General features: G+C 39.2%; 2 protein-coding genes across 3 annotated transcripts; both read right to left on the reverse strand.

The window, feature by feature from the left end:
• Positions 1 to 292: 292 nt before the first annotated feature.
• On the reverse strand, positions 293 to 10,285 carry tm9sf4 (transmembrane 9 superfamily protein member 4). Of its 2 annotated transcripts, none has more exons than XM_089012834.1 (18): positions 10,258 to 10,285; positions 8,894 to 9,004; positions 7,386 to 7,485; positions 7,156 to 7,312; positions 6,797 to 6,938; positions 5,868 to 5,994; positions 5,676 to 5,797; positions 5,287 to 5,398; positions 4,267 to 4,337; positions 4,046 to 4,178; positions 3,729 to 3,810; positions 3,548 to 3,623; positions 3,187 to 3,270; positions 2,883 to 3,058; positions 2,708 to 2,771; positions 2,490 to 2,609; positions 2,024 to 2,113; positions 293 to 1,899 (listed from the first exon to the last, which is right to left on the reverse strand). In XM_089012834.1, exons 1-18 carry the CDS (start codon positions 10,273 to 10,275, stop codon positions 1,750 to 1,752), a joined length of 1,935 nt encoding a protein of 644 aa, XP_088868960.1. In that variant the 5' UTR covers positions 10,276 to 10,285; the 3' UTR covers positions 293 to 1,749. The 2 variants fall into 2 exon arrangements, with proteins under 2 accessions (XP_088868960.1, XP_088868953.1); XM_089012827.1 differs by lacking the exon at positions 10,258 to 10,285 and adding an exon at positions 10,148 to 10,198.
• A 1,058-nt stretch (positions 10,286 to 11,343) lies between these two features.
• Positions 11,344 to 19,882, reverse strand: hck (HCK proto-oncogene, Src family tyrosine kinase). Its single transcript, XM_089012846.1, has 13 exons — positions 19,723 to 19,882; positions 17,855 to 17,971; positions 17,299 to 17,332; positions 16,620 to 16,713; positions 16,439 to 16,534; positions 15,635 to 15,738; positions 15,367 to 15,516; positions 14,434 to 14,586; positions 14,164 to 14,346; positions 13,471 to 13,547; positions 13,055 to 13,208; positions 12,010 to 12,141; positions 11,344 to 11,840 (listed from the first exon to the last, which is right to left on the reverse strand). Exons 2-13 carry the CDS (start codon positions 17,954 to 17,956, stop codon positions 11,638 to 11,640), a joined length of 1,482 nt encoding a protein of 493 aa, XP_088868972.1. The 5' UTR covers positions 17,957 to 17,971; positions 19,723 to 19,882; the 3' UTR covers positions 11,344 to 11,637.
• Between the last annotated feature and the right edge of the window lie 581 nt (positions 19,883 to 20,463).

Genomic DNA, 20,463 nt, shown 5'->3' on the forward strand with positions numbered 1-20,463 from the left:
AGATAAGCATTACATCCTTTCCTGCCATCATTTGAATTTCATTTATGAGCAAATGAAAGCCCATCCATCTTGCAAACCTTAGACATGGCTGAGAACGTCGTCACGTTCCTGTTTTGCGCTTATTCGCCTTTAAATAGGTTGTTAAATAAAATGTGTCGAGTTAACACAATGGCAACGTCAATGTTGTGACGACACAAATGGGATAGGTTTAATTCCACGAAAGATGAACATTTGTCTGTCGGTGGTTTTCCCTTACATTAAAGACATTGCCTGCCACCTGATGACGAATGACGAGAATTGCACCATGCCAATTTATTTGCTCAAACATATTATTGCATATCCTTTTTTTTTGCAATAATCAAGATATTAGGAGAAGTTGGCAGGTTCTCAAAGGTCAGTGATCCCTGCTGGAGAGTTGCAGTTATAATCTCAAAATATTTCCCCATATCTTGATGTGTAGTTTACTGAGAGAGAAAAAAATAGTACATATAATGCAAAATTAAACTGAATTGCGGTTTTTCAATAGCTGCAAGCTAAAATCCAACTTATGCAACATTCCAGTACCAGATCCTTTTTGTATTCAATTACTGAATGTTTTCCACAATATTAAACTTTTTGAAAAACCTGTAATATTGTTGTACACAACACGAGCACTTAGTACTGAGGCGTTTCATTGGGGTTAACTGCCTTGCTCAAGGGGAATTTCAACAATAATCAGGACTGGAATTTCTCAGACAACAGTATGTGTGCCATTTATTCTGCTCGCAGGATGACTTTGACCATGACTTTCCGCTTCCAAAGCCCCACATCACTAACGGATGTACAGACCATATACAAACAAAATGTGGAAGGATAATGATCTCTCAAATAAAAAAAATGTGTTTAACACCCACCAGCTGTCCCAAACCACAGAGAAGGACTAAAAATATTGTATCCATTATTGAATGATCATAAAAACAAATTTGCAATTGACAGCTGGGTTGTTTCAAAGGTAATTATTGTAACTTGACACATTCTTCGTCTTAGGTGTTTGGATGCTTTCACACTTTCAATCACCAAGTAACAAGCCATACATGGTACATTGAGACGCTTTAGAAGGGAAAGCGATACAGTTGTGATTTAAGTGTCTCCACAGAGAACACATGGAAACATGATTTAAAAAATAAGAAGAGCATTTAATATACCTTAAGCATTCTGAAGTCACAATGTAGATCAGTTCAACAACATAAGACAGAAACGCACCACAACCACAGTGCCACCTCTCTTTTGGCAAAGTCTCTCAAAACGAAACACAGGTGGAAATGAAGAGATTGGGAATATTGTGATGAAAAACCACATCATTCTTGATTGCAGAACAAAACATGGAAAAAAATAGGTCCCAAACACATAGTTGGAGTTGGGGGCGGAGGGCAATGTGCAGAAAACTTTTGTTTGGCCCACTGTGTTGTGTGCAAGGTGAACCAAGGTGACACAAGCAACCCCATCAGAGGAAATGTCCCGTGTCTCCGTCCCAAAAAAAGACAAAACAAAAAACAAAAAGTCAGGGTGGCAAGAAAGGAGGACACTGTTTGCTCAATCCTGCCAGTGGGCATTTTACTGTGGGCGAAGAAAACAAAAAAAAAAACAACAAAAAGTACTGCTTTTGCTTTCCTGCCCCAATACACAAGTCAGTGCTTGTTGGACAATAAAAATACTTGTATTTAAAAAAAAAAGTGAATGTGACAAAAAAACACAATAGCAGCAATTGACTCAGTCTATCTTGACTGCTGCGTAGATCTTTCTGATGAACATGTACGCGGCGTAGAAGCCGATTGTGCCCGTTAGCAGCCAGAAAGACAGAACCATCAGGGTGGTGTAACCAAAATACAACAGTGACGGGATGAACTCCACAATGTCGAGCTGTGGAAGAACCAAGAAGAATTTTGTGAACAAGGATGAACATTAAAATTGCACACCGGCATTCCAACAGACATATTCAAACACCGGAGCAGTTGAGCTCTTGATAAACAGTGTGAAATTCTACCTTGTTGACAAAGTAGAAGACGGCGTACACAAGGACGTAGAATGCTGACCCTCCTGAAACCAGGAACGTTCTCCACCACCACCGGTAATCCTTTGTGCGACGTTGGGAGAAACACAAAACACACATGGTTAAAGCAGGTGATGGAAATAGCCAAATATGCCCTTTGGCAATTCAAAGGCAATGAAAAAAACAAACTAATCCTGATACATTATTGTTGACAATTCACTTGAAAGCTAATATTTTTACAATGTAGTGGGAAAAATTACAAAAAAAAACAAAAACAAAATGGGAGGGTCACTTGGTGGCAAGTGGTTAACTTTCACAATATAACAGCATCTATATATAATGTTTTTTTAAAATGGAAAAAATGCTATACAATATATATGAAATTATAGTTTGTAATTAAAATCGGACATATGTTAACACATTAAATAACTCAATAAATACATTTAAAAAATATCCATACCTCCGCACAAAGTTGGAAATAAACCATAACAATGCTAATCTGAGAGCAGGAGACCACCAATATGATGAAGACCAGAAACAGGAAGCCAAAGAGATAATAAAACTGATTCTCCCAGATGGCCTAAAGAGGTGAGAGCACACATGGACATGACTGGCATTTTATCTACTGTGTGTTGGGGCAAATAAACACATTCAAATGTCCATTGCAGACACACTCACACTGAAAATGAAGAAGAGCTCAATGAACATGGCTCCAAATGGCAAGATCCCAGCCATCAGGATTCTAATAAAAGAAGGTGACGAGAAAAAAAAAAAAACAGCATGGTAAACAAACAGGCCTTGAATCAGCCATCGAAAAGGCTAAAATAAATTTTGGGAGTCGCTCAACACCCACCCCACAAACTTGTTCATGTACCAGCGCTGCTCCGGGACCTGCCGAGGGATTTGGTTGGTGCGCACGGGGTTGTCATACGGCTGCTTGCGGAAGCCAAAATAGTAGCCCAGGTAGACCAGGGGCATGGAGATCCCAAACCACATACACAGTAGAGCCAGCATGGTCGTGAAGGGCACCTGAATGAAAGCATAATCAATCTGTGTTTTGTTTTCAGGTTGTATAAACCCACTGTCAATAATATCTAGCAATTTTAAAAGAGGTGCTAATAATTCATTTTTATCAAATTATGCATCAGTTTACTCACCGCCCCAGAGGAATGCTCTCCCCAGATGAAGCAATTGAGGATGAAGCAGATTCCAAACACCACAGCTGGATACAAAGTTGCCGTCTATAACACAAAGATAACACACATCTCAGATGTCCAAAAGAAACAAAGAGTTTACAAATTAGTCCCAATGACTGTTCCAATAGGCCTTGTACACTTCCTTTTGTTTCAGGCATCATCCGAACAGATATAACATCACCAGTATTGGATAATTTATAATTTAATTTTCATAAAAATCTATAAAATCTCAATACAAAAATGAGCTGTAGGCCACTTTGTACTGGTTTTGTTGGAACCCAAGTCCAAAAAGGTTTACTGGCCCTAATCTACAAACACTCACACAAAAGGCTCCTTTCCTCCACCGGTGGCCTTTCAGTGTGCGGTATAGTCTTCCGGCGAAGTAGCCACCGAATACACTACAAAAAGATACATAAATAAATAAAAATCAATAAAACAGTTCAACACAATAATCAGTTTCTTGGCATCACCGTGTTGCAGATTCACCAGTCAACGGTTCTCACCCCATAAACATGAAGAGGAAGCATGCAGTGGTCATCAAAGCTCCTCTACTCGAAGGAGACAACATGCCCAACATGGCAACAACTACATGGCAAAGCGGAGAAACAATCAAACGTGACTGAAGAATATTTTTTGTGAAAATGAAAAAAGCTACTTCACATCATTCATAATTTGTTATGCAAAGAAGGATTTCATTTAAAAGCTATGGATGCTTGCCACTTATACTAAACAAAGTAACATAAATGTAAAAACATATCAAAACAAAAACGATGCTTATTTAATAAAGGGTAAGATCAGCGATAATGTAGTCAATACTCACAGATGACGATAAGGATCATGCAAAAGAGTTGGATCCCTGAACCCAGAAGCGAGCTGAGAATCATGGGATACTGAGGCGGCCTGAAGACGTCACCATGGACATTTTTCCATCCTGATTCTTCCATCGTGTCTTCCTGATTTGTGCGAGGCAGTGGGGGAAAAACAGTATCTAAAACATCCTGGTCGAGCAAGCTGAACAATAACAGTCCCTCAGAGACTTACGATATCATCCTCTCGGTTGTAATTAGCAATGTCCTTCCTTAAGGTCCTGATGATGATCATACTCAGGATACCTGAAAGGTGAAAGACATAAAATTTAAAGCATTCCAGCGAGGTGATTTCAGGAAGGAAAGAAAAAGATTCATTATTTTCACGTGGAATAAGGCCCACGTAAAATGCATTCCGGCACATGCTATAGGTCACAGGTGTCAAAGTCGAGGTCCGGGGGCCAAATCCGGCCCGCCACACCATTTTCTTTCGGCCCGTGAAAGCAAAGCAAACTTGTGAAATTCCGTAATTCTTGCTAAAATCCTAACCAAAATGTCATATTTTTGTATTTAAACCACAATAACAGTCATTATTCTTGACTTCAGATTTGAAAACTAGTTATTCATTAATTTGTTGTGCGCTCTATATGTAATATGTGGAGTGGATGAAACATTCTAATGGCTTCCCCAAATTCATAACAGCCAACGAGAGGAAACCATAACTACAATGTGCCCCGCGGCAAAAAATGACCGACACCCCTGCTTTTGGTGTTTCCGCACTACAAGGTGCACCTAAAAGCATTCAATTTTCTCAAAAGATGACAGTGCGCCTTTTAATCCGATGTGCCTAATACAGTATATGGTTCAATATTGAGATTTACGCAGTGTTTGAAATCAGGGATGCATCTGGGAAAAGGGGCCAAATTCTAAAATTGATGCGAATTGATTTAACTAGACTGGTGAAGTATACTAAATTGATTGAAATAAAGCAAAATACATTCATTGGAGCATGATATATTCCTTTCCGTTCTAAATTGCAAATGAACAACCATTATTTCAGTAAAATCTTTTTTTCTAATATATCAGTTTTAATTGAAGTCAAAGAATTTATTTATATATAAAATAAACAAACATTTTCAATTTTCTTGAGATACTACACAATCAATTCTGATTGATTGTGTAGTATCTCATTCTATTTTGATATTCTGCGGTATTACAGAAAAGCAAATATTTCTGCAGAATTTGACAACCATACCGGAAAGGAAGAAGACGACCACCACAGAGTTGACAATCGAGAACCAGTGGATCTGCACGTCGCTCATGGTCAGGTACGTGTCCCACCGAGAAGCCCATTTCACCTCACTCTCCTGCACGGGTTACAAGACACACGGGTGTCTTTATCATCTATTTATTTATCTTAGTCCAACATGGGAAAGTTAAGATGTTTTTTTTATATATTTATCATGTGGCTCAACAAAAATCGGGAATGGCAGCGAATGGCACAACACACAAGGCGGATTCCACCTCCTCCCAGAAAAATCTTAAATTTTTCAGGTTAAAGGTCGAATTGTGTGAAAATTTTGGTAGATCCAATCGGAAAACTGTAAACAATTGTGTTCTGTTTTCAAGAAAACAATCACTGACCTCCCAGTGCACAGAATACGTGAAGAGGACCTCGTTCTCCTTGGAGGGGTCAATTTCCAGCGCAGCAGAGCTTCTGGCCTCTGGCAAGGTGCAAGTCTTCTCTTTTTGCACAGCCATCAGATCTGCAGATAGAGTCCACATTTCTCATGTGAATTCATACATACAAGCGCATCAAGAAATGGAGACAACTACCTTCTACTTTTACACTTTGTGGTACGACCTCAAATCGCACCACTCTGTAGTTGTGCTGCTCCCCTTCCTCTTCGAGCTTCTCCTTGTGGTAGTACAGGATGAAGGAAAGGTGGTTGTGTAGATAAAACTGGGAGCGTGGGGAGAAAAAAAAGCGCAGAGGATTGGTATGACGAACCACAATATTAGAATGACAACAAGTTCAGATAAAAATAAAAAAAGATAAAAAAAAGAAGTCCGAGATGGCGCCTGAGTAGGCAGCAGTCAGCAGGTGCTCCTACGAGTCTTGCTTTTTTTGTTGTTTTTGTGTTTACTTTTGTCACTTTGAGTTGTTGTGTGTTGTGTGGAATGGAGACGGATTGCTTCTCAGCATTTTTAGCCACGACATTCATCAAGAAGGAGTCTCTGCCGAGCGGTTGCACCTTTACGGCAGCATGAATATGCCAGAACTGTTTTTGATTTGGGAGGAATGTCGGTGCCTTTTGATTGTCATTGCTGGACAGCTCTGGGGCGATCGTGCTTTTCTGCGCCTGTAATGGCAACGTTTTCACAGCCCCGATTTGTTCAGCAGAAAGGTCGGTGTTGTTGGACAGTCTGCGGCTGGATGGATGCCTGGCTTGAGGAGCCCGCGATGAACTGCTTCATACAACAAAGATGATGCAGAAAGTGGTTCAAATTGAATGACTATGTCTGTGTTGTCATATTATTTTTTTACTTCAAGATGGCGCCGCGAGACTGGCTACATTTACAGCAGGTCCTGTATTTCGTTTTTCTACTTCCTCCTTTCCTTTCTTTTTACTTTCATCACTTGGCTGCTGTGAAATGTAAATTTCTCCACTGTGAGACTAATAAAGGCTAATCCAATCCAATCCAATAAACCAAACTGGACTGAAAGAAAGTCCTTGGCAATCCAAAGAGCAGATATGACCTACCTTGTTGTTGTCCACAAAGCCCAGTCGGTAGCCATGTTCAAACTGGATATCTTTCACGTCTTTCTTAAGCTCCTCTTCTGCTCCTGCTTCTCGATTGAGATACACCTCCAACCTGGTGGCTACTGGCAGATTATCTGCAATTCTAAATGAATAGAGAATGACGTTGGGGTTTTGGTTTACATACTGGAAAACATCTTCAAGTCACCAGGATTAGATCAACATTGTGTATAGATGCTGCTAATCGGTTTAGTGCATTGAAGAACATGTGTTATGGATCAACATGGTGTTACTGTAATGCAATGATGTGTTGTCATCCCATTTATCATGACCGATTCTGGAAGTTGGTAAGAAATACTCACAGGTGAACATAATATTCCTCCTGGATTCTCTCAGCAAATAATTTGCTCTCTGCTTTGCTGAGTTTTTTCTCGTCGCACACTATCTCACACTTCTTGTCCTTGTTCATTTGCACATTGAAGGGCGTGTTTACAATACGGTCCCCGCGCAACACCTCACCTGGCAAAAGAGAAATAATTTGGGGGGAGTTGCAACATCAAATTTACTCAGGAGTTGGGAGGTCACCACTTACCGAGGTTCTCGCCTTTGTAGACAACGGAGTTCGGCTTACAATACGGCAGGGAGTAGTATTCATAAGGAAGTTGGGTATGCGAGCTTGTCATCTTCACAGCCTGTCAAAATGAGGAGAACATTAAAGGAGAACCGACATCACTTTTTTGTTTCCTAACTGACATCAGAAAAAAGTTTTATAGCATATAAAATACCCAAATCACGCAGTATGATATTTTTAGTCAAATGCAAAGCACCAATAAAAATGACTTTAAGAGTGGTGAAACTGCAAAAAAATCAAAACCGGAAGTGGCCAGTTTCAGAAGGTCCCGCCCCCTTGTTCGTGGTGTCACGCCAAGACGTCTTGCCTTGCTCGAGAATCAAAACAATGGCTTCAGATTCGGAGAACATGCTTTCTTGTTACTCATCCAGTTATGAATATGATTAAAATAGTTCTGAAGAGGAAAGTATACATGTTTGCAATCGATTAAAGAATTTATTCCGTGTCATTTTGAGGCAATAGGGGGGGAAATGTCGCACCCAAAATAGGCAGAAGATGGCGACAAAGCTCCGTGTATAATAATAATACATGGGCTCAAAATGTTTGTCACAACACACAAGGATTCACAATCGCGTTATTTATGTTTTCCTTCTAATTTCGCCATCAACACGGATCAACACGAAGTTTTCAGACCAAACAAAGTACTGTATTGACAAGACTTCCTGAATATTCAGCGCAAGTCTTAAAACGTAAAATATAGCTATATGCGGTGGAATCTTTGTAAAATACGCTCAGTCGAAGTCATTTGACGTTGGTTGTCCTTTAAATGATAAGTAATTGGATTAGGGCTGTCACTATTATACCTTTTTTTCGGTTTATCCTATTAAACGGTATATGATGGATTTGCAAACACCCCCCCCACATCCACCGCGGTTGAAGAATGTACCACAACAAGTCCCACATTCCAGCAACACACCCATGCAAAACACTGCAAATAAAACTTAGCTTCCAACTTGTAGTCGGACAACACTGTACTGTACGTTCCACTTAGCGATTCACACTTAACAGTCTGTTTTAACTGCCAAGGGTAATTTCTAAACGTGATTTACTTGAAGACTGACCGATACAATGGGGTGCAATGTGGATTATACGGAGACAAGCGACCAAATACCGATTATGAAAGATAGCATCTTTGTATGCAAGTCCCCATTTCCTGGCTGCGACCGGTCACAAACTCAGGTCAATACAGAATTGACTACATTAACATATTTCCCCAGTAGAAGGTGCTAACAGACGGGAAGAAAATAGTAATTTATATTTAAAAAGAACAGAGGTTCATGTTCACTGGAAATGTTTTTTGTGCGGGAGTGCGTGGTGAAGACGGAGCCTAGGGAATAATATTTGTGGCAACCTAATTTTGTGGTGACTTTTTCCCAGCCCATAATAGAACAGATTACATTCATTTTACTCTATCCTCGGGAAAGGGAAGACATGTTCAAAAAAAATAGCATAGTTGAGAGTGTTCATACCTTAATATCTACAATATCCCCTTCAAGGAAGTCCCGGGGAGCAACACCAGGAACATAGAAGGGCAACACCACAGGCACCAAGGACAAGAGCAGCAAGGCCCACCACGTCTCCTGTAAGAGACATGTGACATGACAAATGCTCTCAGGAATCCAAACAAATTTAACAGCGGAAATTACAGCTTGTGGTTGTTTTTGGGCTGCTTTCACCCTTTGTTGAAATCTGGATCATATACATGTGTATTGACAAAATTGATACAGGATGGTAGCAGCAGAATTAACACAGAGGTTGAGTTAAAAAAAACTTTCATGTGGAAATTTACAGAAAACACATTCAAACAAATTGGGAAAATGTTCTTTATGCAATACGTCAGTGACTCCATCAGTGGGAACAAGGAGAAGGTCATTTTCTCCTCAAGTCAATCCACCAAACTTAAATTAAAAAAAAGAACGCATTGCTTTTGAGACTTTCAATGTGCAACGCCTTCCAAATACTAATGTAGATAATATTTTGCTCTTAATTTTTCTAAATAGTCAATGCAAATGACAGCATACCTTAAGTCATCACTGTTTGAGCATGGACAGGCAAGTGTTTTGTTCTGTCATTTGACATCACACCCAGCACGAATAAATAGAATAAACATAAGGAAATTTAGAAGTGTCACTGGGGAGGGCTCACAGTACGCATATGTATACTGGTACAACATGGACCATATCGCAGCTGCCCTGTTATGATCACACATTTCCATTTTCATCATTTATTAAAGATGTTGCATTAACTGGGTGTCGGCAAAGCAGCACCCACTAACGTATAATGTTTTTTTTTGTCGATTGCTTAGATTCCATGTACTTATCGGTGCTTCGTTCAACGTAGAGTCACGCATGTCTTAGCTCACTACATTTCCAGGTATCTTGCCCAACACCGGTTGTTGGATCACCATTCAGCAGCAACTCCTGCACTGTCAGCAACGAGTGATGCAGCCTGGAATTCTATGAATTCTCTTTAATTTTGGTCATGAATGAATGGATAAACGAATGAATGATAGTTGAATAAAATGACCCGGGGCCTCCTCGATATTGTCAACACAGTCCAATTGACCTGACAAATACATCGGATCTGTTTTTGGAGCCATTGAGGCAGCTAAGTAATGTTAGCTAAGTACCAGGAAGTTAGCAAGCAGCGTCAACACGAAACAAGCTAAATCGCCATTCGTTTTTAAAGTGTTATCTACCGAGTAATATAGACCACACACCTACCGAGGAATATAGACGAGACATGAACAACCAAGACATGTCGCTTGTTTTATAACCGGAAGAGACAATCGGGAATTAGTGATTATAAGAAAAGTACTCGTTCCTCCACTCACCATCGCCGTGGCCGCCATTTTGACTACGTGTCATTGGTGAATGGTGACGTCACAGAATGCATATATGCTTTTTTAAAAACTATCATACCTGTCAACCTCCACGGCTCCATTCCCTTACAAACTGTCGTATTTTCCCTTACAAAATAATCGTACACCATATTTTTTTCAAACGTGTTTATTTTTGTAGTTTAACATGTTATATTGTACATGCGTTTCATTATATCATTCGGTATATATTCTTAATAAATGATGAAATTACATGATGAATGATGCAATGGGAAATCCCCAGGCGTAGACACATGCGCACAGTAGCATCAAACTACTCGCTTCGTTTGCAACAAAAAAAAACAAAACGATATATAACATTAACGATTAATTTTGATTAATGTAACTCTCCAAGTACTGTATTACTGCTATTTTTATGGTGACATTAATATTTGTTCTGACGCTATGTATTTGTATCTGTGTACATTTATGTATTGATTGTTATGTAAACAGTTTTTTTTAGGACATTTTTTAATGCGGAAACTTTTGAGCGTCTTCATGTCGTCTGTAAACTGTGTTTGTGGCAATAAAAAAAAAAATCCATCATTTCTGCCGTAATGTGATGCGATCTCCTTTCCTTTGGTAAAATATATGGTCAGGAGGAGAACATTGTGTCAGTGAAAGGTTACATCCTTCCATCCTCTTTCTCACTGTCATCCTTTCTTGGTTTGGAGGAGATTTTCACAAGACAAGCCAACAAACTGCTTTTACGCCAGCGGCTCACTGACAGTGTGGTGGCAATGGCATTTTTAAAGAGCATTTCGTTTATGTTAGCCTTTGAACAGTCATTTTTGTTGTTTAGTATTTCTCTTAATATAAGCAATGTATTAGACCTTTAGAAGAAAATTGAAGTTCTTTTTCAAAGAACAAAATGAATTTTAATACAGTACCTTATGTGACCCAGCTTTCTTTCTCATACAAATGAATATTTATTTAAACATTCACAAAAAGCTTGATCTATACTGTGGCTCGAGTCGTAGAATGCAACATTTCTTTTAACCATAGGGCAAGGCACAAACACAAAGAAATGTTGAGAGCCAGCACAGAACATAACCAGATTTATTGAGGGGTTTTTTTTTGCTTTTGAATTGCTCACCGATATGCAAATGTAATCTACAATAAAATAAAATAAAAGTGTGCAAATTGCGGTTACCGGCAATTCTTGAGACTTCTGACAACACAATCGCAGGAATGATTCAAAAAGGTGTGGGTTGTTTCCCAAGAAATGTCATCTAAGTAACAGATAGATTTACAAAATGACACATTCGAAAATACTGCAAAGATTTTGTACAAATACTACATCATGAAATGTCACGCAAACAAAGACTCTGTAAGTCATGGTTGCTGCTGATACTGGCTCTCTGTGGCTGTGTAGAAATCCTCTAAGACACTCTGCAGGTAATCAAAGGTTGGACGGTCATCTGGTTTGCTCTTCCAACACTCTAGCATGATGTCATAGAGTTCCTTGGGACAAGTGTCCTGACGCTGCATTCGATAGCCCTTCTCCAGTGAACGGATCACCTCTGGATTTGTCATCCCTGAAAATACAAATCATATGTGTTGATTGATGGAATTTGGTGATTAAGCACCTAATCCATTAGGTCCTAATGGATGCCTGTGGATTGATTTGTGACAGTGACAGTGTGTGTGTGTGTGTGAGGGGGGGGAATGAAACAAAACATGCCGCATCAAGACCTAAGTTGTTACCTGGGTACGGTGTGCGTCCATAACTGATGATCTCAGTCAACAAAATGCCAAAAGACCAGACATCTGACTTAATAGTGAAACAGCCGTAGTTGATGGCTTCAGGGGCTGTCCACTTAATGGGAAATCTTGCTCCTGGAGAACCGTGAAAGAATATTCAAGCTCCATTCATGTTAAGTTTCAGAAATCATAACTAGGGAGATTTTCATACTCACGACTGTGGTGCATGTTAAAATAATGCTTTTATTGTTTATTTATACATTAAATTAGTATAAAAGTTTTGTCACTTGATTAGAGGAGTTGTCTTGACTGCTGGTGACGAATGTGCGGATTTTTTTCGTTTGTTGATCGACTATTTACTAATTCCATGTGTTGCACAGTTTTGTTGTGATTCGTAACATCGTTTTTTTCCCACCATGGCTGACCGAAATATGCACGCAACATATTGAACAAAATGCAAATGGTACTCCGCGATCGCTTGCTCATATCCAAGAATATTCAGTTTGCCAGCCTGACTGAAATTTACATTCATATTTTTTTTTTTTTGCAGGACGCTTTGCATTCTCGCTGCTACTATCCGCCATGTTAATTTGTCTGCTGTTCTCAAAAGTATGAGATCATGTGCACTGCGAGACGATCTATTCTCGATTCTCATTTTTCGAGCGCCTGCAAAAAATGATGGCGATTGAGGTTATTCGTAGTTCGGTCACTTTCCAAATCAGAGCGAAAGGTATTGTTACAAAATAGTGACAAATGAGAGCGGTAAAAATAAAAATAAAATATTTTTTTACAAACTGGGAGATTTGGCTCTCTCATCGTGTACTGTGGTCAAATTGTGGTCAAAATCAGGAGTCTCCTGAGCAAATTGTGAGACTTAACTTGTTTGAATTAAGCTCATATATTCAGAATAAAACTCAGATTTAGGCATTTTATCATGTTATCAGGTGACAGGGTGCACGAAACGGTTAAAATGAGAAACCCCGGCCACTGTTTTCTGCATTCACAGCTAATCCAAGACAAAATTAAATCATTCTGTAGTGTGTCGCACCTTCTCTTGCTGTGTATTCATTGTCTTCGATGATGCGGGCGAGGCCAAAGTCAGCAATTTTGCACACTAAAGCCTTATTGACAAGGATGTTGGCAGCCCTCAAGTCTCGGTGGATGTAATTCCTTTTCTCAATAAAGGCCATACCTTCTGCTATCTAGGAATAAACAAAACAGTTTCCGGTTTTATTTAATCAGTAATGTCAGTCATATTAGTCTCAAAATAAGTTTTTTTAATGACTAAATCATGACTACAGTGGAAATAGGACTTTCGTGCCTTACTTTGGTGTCATTATGTGTATGGTTCAACAAATCCGGCATAAATTACAAAAAAAAAAAAAAAAATCACATTGCAACATTAACTATGGCTATTTTCTAATTCGAAGGTTGAAGCTCTTGATGAGACGAAGGGACTGTTACCTGAGCAGAAAAGTCGATCAGCTTGGGAAGCGGGATATGACTGCCTTCATCACTTTTGAGGAAGTCTAATAAACTACCTGTAGGTACGAGCACAGGCAAGCAAAAGGTAAATCCATGTAAACTTGGCCTTTCAACTTTCATCAATGGCCGTCGAGAGAAATTTGTCATCTTTGTTTTGTTTTACTTTATTGGTTTGAGTCGGATGCGTTAACCAGTCAACCAATGTGCTGGCAAAAATGTAATATGAAAAACGCAATAGAGTACGTATATATTTTGCACAACATTCTACATGTTGCTCTCATCTGCTTGGTTTTGAACAATAGTTAAAACCTGGTTCTAGCGCAAGGGTGTCAAACTATTTTTTTTTTGTTGCCGCGGGCCACATTGTAGTTACAGTTTTCCTCTCGTTCTAAATCTGCGGAAGCCATTAGAATTTTTAATCCCCTCAATGTATTACATATAGAGCGCGCAACAAATTAATGAATAACTAGTTTTCAAATTTTAAGTAAAAAATAATGATATACAATGTTATTCTGGTTTACATGGGACAATTTGAAATTTTGGTTCAGACTTTGGAATTTCACAAGTTTGATTTGCTTTCGCGGGCCGAATAAAATAATGTGACGGGCCAGATTTGGCCCCAAGGCCTTGACTTTGACACCTGTCTTGTAGCGTGACAAGATGTCCACATACCTTTTTCCATCAATTCGGTGATAATATAAATAGGTTCCTCCTTGGTGACCACAGCATGGAGCCGCACCAGTTTGTCATGCTGTAAAGTCTTCATCAAGTTTGCCTCAGCCATGAAAGCTTCCACTGACATACTCCCAGGTTTCATGGTCTTCACCGCTACCTTGGTGTGTTTGTTGTATGTAGCTGAACACATACAACATCAAAAGCAGTGAAATGCCGCCCTCCAATAGATATCACCACAGAGCGGGAAAATGCTCGAATGTGTTGTACCGAGCCAGACTTCTCCAAATTGGCCGGCGCCGAGTCTCTTCTCCAGTTTAAGTGATGACCTTTGGATCTCCCAGGCGTCTTTCTCCCAAGGTTTCTCTGGTTTCGGACTCAGGCAAGGGTTGGTGAGGGTCTGGCAAAGGCCATCACCTTGTTCTGGGTGGAATCAGAAATCGATTTATCTGTATATGATCCATTACGGTATACCTGTATCTTGATTTGATCATGTCAGAATCAGAATCATCTTTATTGCCAAATATGTAGAACACACAATGAATGTGTTTCCAGTAGAACACGCTGCACTAGTATCATCATCAAAACATTGCAAAGAGGCACTATACATATATATTGATGTGAGACATCTTTAAGTCGGAATTTTTATCATTCCGTTAAGGTCAAATGAGAGTGCAATTTAACATCCAAAAGTACCACTGACTTTATGCTAATTTGAGACCTTGTGAATTAACTCATTCACTGCCATTCACAAATTTATTCGAAAATTGAAAAAGACGTAGAGCGCCATTCCTGAATTTGAGTTTTGTTTTTTCATGCTTGGTAGCCGATAAAGCGCTGGCTATGACCTCTGACAATGTTTTTTCTTTTCCAAAAGGTGGCAGAATTTCCCTTTTTTCCATGTTAGCGCTTTGTTCCAGCTTCAGCTGTTGTTAAAGCGCTATGTAAACCAATGCGTATGTATTGCATTGCATTTTGGACAGCCGCCCTTTTTTCAAGCTCATATAACTCCAGATCCATATAATTTAGCAATTAACTATTTGTTTCTGATGAAAGAAGAGAGTCTAAGGCAGGTGTGTCCAAAGTCGGTCCTCAACGGGCGCTGTTTTTTTTTCTGCATTGTATCTGACTGAAGACCTACGTTTTGATTAACCAACCTCCCATTACTTCCACAAGCTCAAAACTTTGGAAAATCATACTCACTCTTATAATGCTTGATCATCTCTGGCAGTGTGCTGAATGTGATACGGGGAGAGATGTAAAAGCCTCCGTTGTCCAGCATACGGATTTTATAATGTTTAACTGTGTCACCAGCTTGGCCATCACTGTCCCTGACGGACAGGGAGAAGCTTCCTTTAAAAAAAAAAAACTTTTATGCTCACTCAACTATTTTATGATTATGTTTGACTTCACAGTAGCTTAATTCTGTGCTGTGCTAAGTTTTGATTACATTGCACCATATTTGACTCACCCTTATTGGTCTCACTGTCTCGGATCATGAACGATCCTACTTTGTTCCCAGGGGCCAGCAGCTGTCTCTCGGCATCCCTCCTGCTCACGCCTTTAAAGAACCACCTCAACAACAGGAAACAGCCATAAGAGCAGAAACTGCATCTCAGTCCAAAACATATTTATAAGCATATTTATAAGTGATCACGGCACTGTCCAAACCTGATGGCGTTAAGTCAATTAACTCATCCGCTGCCATTCCCACATTTCTTCGGGAACTGATAAGTGTGATGTGGAGCACCATTCCCGAATTTGTTCATGTTTAGTTTTTTTTCTTGCGTGGGGTGCCGATAAAGCGCTGGGCAGACCTCTAGAAATGTTTTTCCCTTCCATGAGGTGGCAGCATTTTGTCCATGTTCGCGCTTTGTTTCAGCTTCAGCTGTTGTTAAAGCGCTATATAAAACAATATGTATTGTATGCTATGTATTTTCTATAGCCGCCCCCATTTCAAACTCAGATGACTCCAGATCCATATAACTTGGGAATTAACTCTTTTTTTCTGATGAAAGAAGAGAGTATGTTTTTTCTTACACTGAATTGAATGTTTATGCACTCCTAAATCTCAATATCCTGTGGGTACTGCAATTTGAGTGAAAATGAGAAAAACCCAGGCACATTTGGACACATTTTTGCACTTCGTCTGACAGTCACTGAGTTAATTGATATGCACATCATCTTCTTTTCCTTATTACAAACCAGATCAGGCTTTGAATGATGAAGTGGTTATATTAAAAGGTCATCGTGTTACTTATATAAGCATACTTACTCCTCCGCCTCCAGGGTATCTTTAGCAATGTAATTGCTGGGGATGAAGCCTTCTTGACCTGTCGAGATGGACATCGCTCGCCACCACTCCCCTGATCTAAAGAGAGAGACAACAAAGGGTATTTCTCCATCACTATGAACGAGTCAAGCAAGAAAGGAGATTACGGGTGGCTTTTACTCACTCCTCTAAAACTTTCAGTCGGTCTCCCTTCTTGAAGCCAAGGTCTCCATCATGAATGGCATCATAATCATAGAGTGCGATAGCAATGTTGTCCCCTGCGTCCACATGGAAGGAGAGAATTTCGTGTGTATATATGTGAGTGCTCATAGATGAGTACTTAAACCTTCCTCTGTTAAAGGACAACCGACACTTCCGGACAATTTGTGTCCATAATTTGTAAAATGTCTTCAAATGACTTCTATTGAGTGTATTTTACAAAGATTCCACCGCATATAGCTATATTTTACGTTTTAAGACTCGCGCTGAATATTCCGGAAGTCTTGTTTTTGAGTTGGTGACGAGTCCGTACGTTACGTCACTGAAGGAACGCCCCTGACCGAAAAAAGGACACATTGTAGAGGTCCTTCCATCACGTCAATGCATTTTGCTGTACTTGTTTGGTCTGAAAACTTCGTGTTGCACCAAAAAGAGGCATAAAATGGCGACAAAGCTCCGTGTAAGGAATTAATCAGCCTGTAGAAGTGATCTCGGTTGTCCTTTAATCATAAATGGAAAGTGAACCAACATTGCATCAGTGCAAGTTCAAGCATGGTAATACATTGCAAAGAATGCAAATACAGTACACGCAGCGGAAGGTTACGATAATGCAGAAGAAGAATCCAAAAGAGGGTTGTACGAACCATCTATTATGTTTGCAATGGAGGGTGTTTTGCTCTGTGGACAAAAAAATAAAATAAAACACTTGAGGACATGTGAAAGAAAGAAGCACATACGTATTTGACAGAAAGGAAGGACATATTCCTATCAAATGTACATATCTAGGTCTTGTTGGTAGGTTTTCATTTGCTCAGTCTATAAAAAGCAACCAGGAAGTAAAACTAGCTGTGTGTGCTATATCATGTTGCATCTACAGGTTGAGTGATCTTGGTTGTTGCTTAAGAGAGAGGTTTTAATCATGCATCTACTGCCTTTTTGACGCTCTGCTTCTGCTTTCGTCAATTCTCCTTGCTTCATTTTGGGTGAAAGACAGGAAGCAACGGTCAGGGGAACCACGCAGAATAGATAGAAGTGGCGCACTGCTATCCATCAAAATCCTTCCAATTATCCAAATTATCTGGACCTAAATCTAACCATTCTTCATTTGCAACACAACATGAATTTTATGCTTGCCGTTTTTTATTCGTGTTAATTTGGACTACATTTCCATCCCAGTACCTGCATACAGTTTTTTCCTACCGTGGGATCTTTGACGTAGTGGGTTGTCTGTGGATTTTTCTGCACCTCACTGTTCCCTTTCCGAAGATAGTCCCGGTCCTTCTTTGAGCCCACACAGCCCATGGTGACGTCCTGGTGCTTGAGAAGGAGAGCAAAAGAGAATTTCAGATTTTATCAAAGAATTTCCTTTGCAATATTTTTTTGAACGTTTTCTTGTTTTTAATGTTACTAATAGTTTTAGCTCACCTTTATCGCACCATAACTTCATATTAGTGCCTTATACTGGAGTATCCATTTAGCTCCATCATAGCACATACTGTACAGTATGCATCATGCCCATTGGAGAGCTTCTTTTTTTGTACAATACTGCCCTGTATGAATATTTATACATGTAACTGGGAAACATCAAACTAGAACATTACAAGATATGATATAGAGATGAAAACCCCTCCCTCTGACATTTATCCAGTCAGCCGAGTGCCCATGCAATATCAGGAGTGTAGCTTTGCTTGATGTTTTCATTGACTAACTGCGTGAGTACAGAAGCAGTCAGCTGAAGTACTGTGGTCATGTACATTTTTCCATACAACCACATTAAGCAGCTTAAAGACTTTCAGTTTTGTGTTGAGATGAGAATATATGGGCCGGATATAGAAAAAAATTGGCCAATTAAAGATATTCAACTTTTTTTGACTACACTTAAGAAAGTATAAATATATTGTTTGTATTGTCTAGTTAAATTCATCAGTTTTCTGTGATGTGAAAGGAAATAGTAGTGGGGTTTTTGGGGTGGCCAATAGCAACAATAGCTCCATCTTTGCACTGAGCAGAAATCAGATAAAAGGGGAAGAACCGTGTGTGAAATTAAATGAACTTTAAATGAACCAAAAGAGAGGACGGATTCTCAATGGATTTTATTTATTTTTACATTTATTGTTTATTTATGTATTATGTTGTACGTAAATGCTGTAAAACTTGAATGAATGACCCGGCAATTGATCTCTGGAGCATGGTTGAAAGTGGCATCGTATATGCATGGTCGCAAATCATTCAATATAAAAAATAATTGAGGGATAATTATGACAATATTCTCTCCCGCAACATTACAATTATAGTACCTTACTATTTTTATATTAGTACTTTGAATGATTGACAGCATTTAAACCAATCCTTACTTGACACCAACATTCATGGTTAACATATTTAGAACACCATACAACACTGGCTGTGTGTGTGGCTGTTTTGGGATGCCCAGGCGAAAATCTACCTGCTAGCATTCTATTATGTGTCAGTATTTAACAGGAAGGAAAAAAATGCTGGATTTAAATTGCACCCTCTGCTGTTGGCAAGTATACGTGTTTAACCAAAAACCGCAACATATATTATGAAGGGATTTGGCAAAAAAATACATCTCATAAAAGTGAAGGGTTGCAGAATTGCAGAAAACTGCATTTTATTTGCTCCCCCCAAAAAGTTTTGCGGGAAAAAAGTCAATGCTTTATTTGCATGACATTGTCATTTGCTACGACCTGTAAAGTGATTAGGCCAGCCTGATATGTGACCAGCCTCTTACGAGTTTGACATTTGTAAAATTGATGATTGAATGAATGACATGTTTGCAGGACACTCTCTCCGCAGTGTTTAATGGAACAGATAGAAAGCAATGTTTTCATGATTTAACAATCATCCTACATTTTGCCTGGTGATTTGGAGTTTGAAATACAGTGTAGATAATTAAAAGATTATTTTTTGAAAGGTTACATTTGTAAAGACACTTTATGATGAGCAATGCTTATAATTGCATTTAATTTTAATTTGTCTTCCTTGGCTGGAGAGTGATGTCACAATCCCCCCCCCCCCAAAAAAAGAAAAGAAAAATAAGGACTCACCGCCTTTAAACGGGCACCCCAATGACGACAAATTTAATACAATTCTTCTGCCAGAGTATCACGTCCGAAATTATTCCTCATTTCGTTCTGACACTTCCATTGCCAACGTGCTTCAAGTTGAGAGCACAACGACTGCGATTTAGACGAGGAAATTGGGAGTGCGCTGCCGTTAATCTTGAACGAGCAGACGAAAAGGGGAAGCAACTCTACGAATTTTCCACTTTGACATTATTTGTTTGATTTTGACTTTCGTTGCATTTAACAACTCAGTCATTTTTCACAAGGCTATTTTTTTTGTATTGAAAACATTTTAAAATGTAGGCAATATAGTTTTTTTTTACTACAGGTATGTGATAAATCAATGGTTTTAAATATCGTTATCTTTTGTTTTAATCCGTTAGAGGTCGCTACAGAGTCACCCTTTCCCATTTAATCTCCCAACTACGTTTTCTAGTGAAGTGTTGTCACTAACTACAATATGAACCCTCTCTAAGGTCCTCATCTCCCTCTAGCTCCATCCTCAATCAACACACAATCTTTCTGCTGAACGTGTCCAGATGCTCCAAATCTGCTCTCTCAAAAATGGTCTCCAAAACATCTAAACACGACCTTTGAGGAGCCCATTTAAAAAGAAGTTCAATTTGGTCACTCGAAATGAGAACATTAACATTTTTATCTCCACTGTGTCGCTACCATAAACATTATGGGTATCCATGCGAGTTTTAGGAACCTATCCATTGA

Source organism: Hippocampus bargibanti, linkage group LG01, assembly GCF_051943395.1.
Source record: "Hippocampus bargibanti isolate YZ-2025 linkage group LG01, ASM5194339v1, whole genome shotgun sequence".
In the NCBI taxonomy this organism is placed as follows: Eukaryota; Metazoa; Chordata; class Actinopteri; order Syngnathiformes; family Syngnathidae; genus Hippocampus; species Hippocampus bargibanti.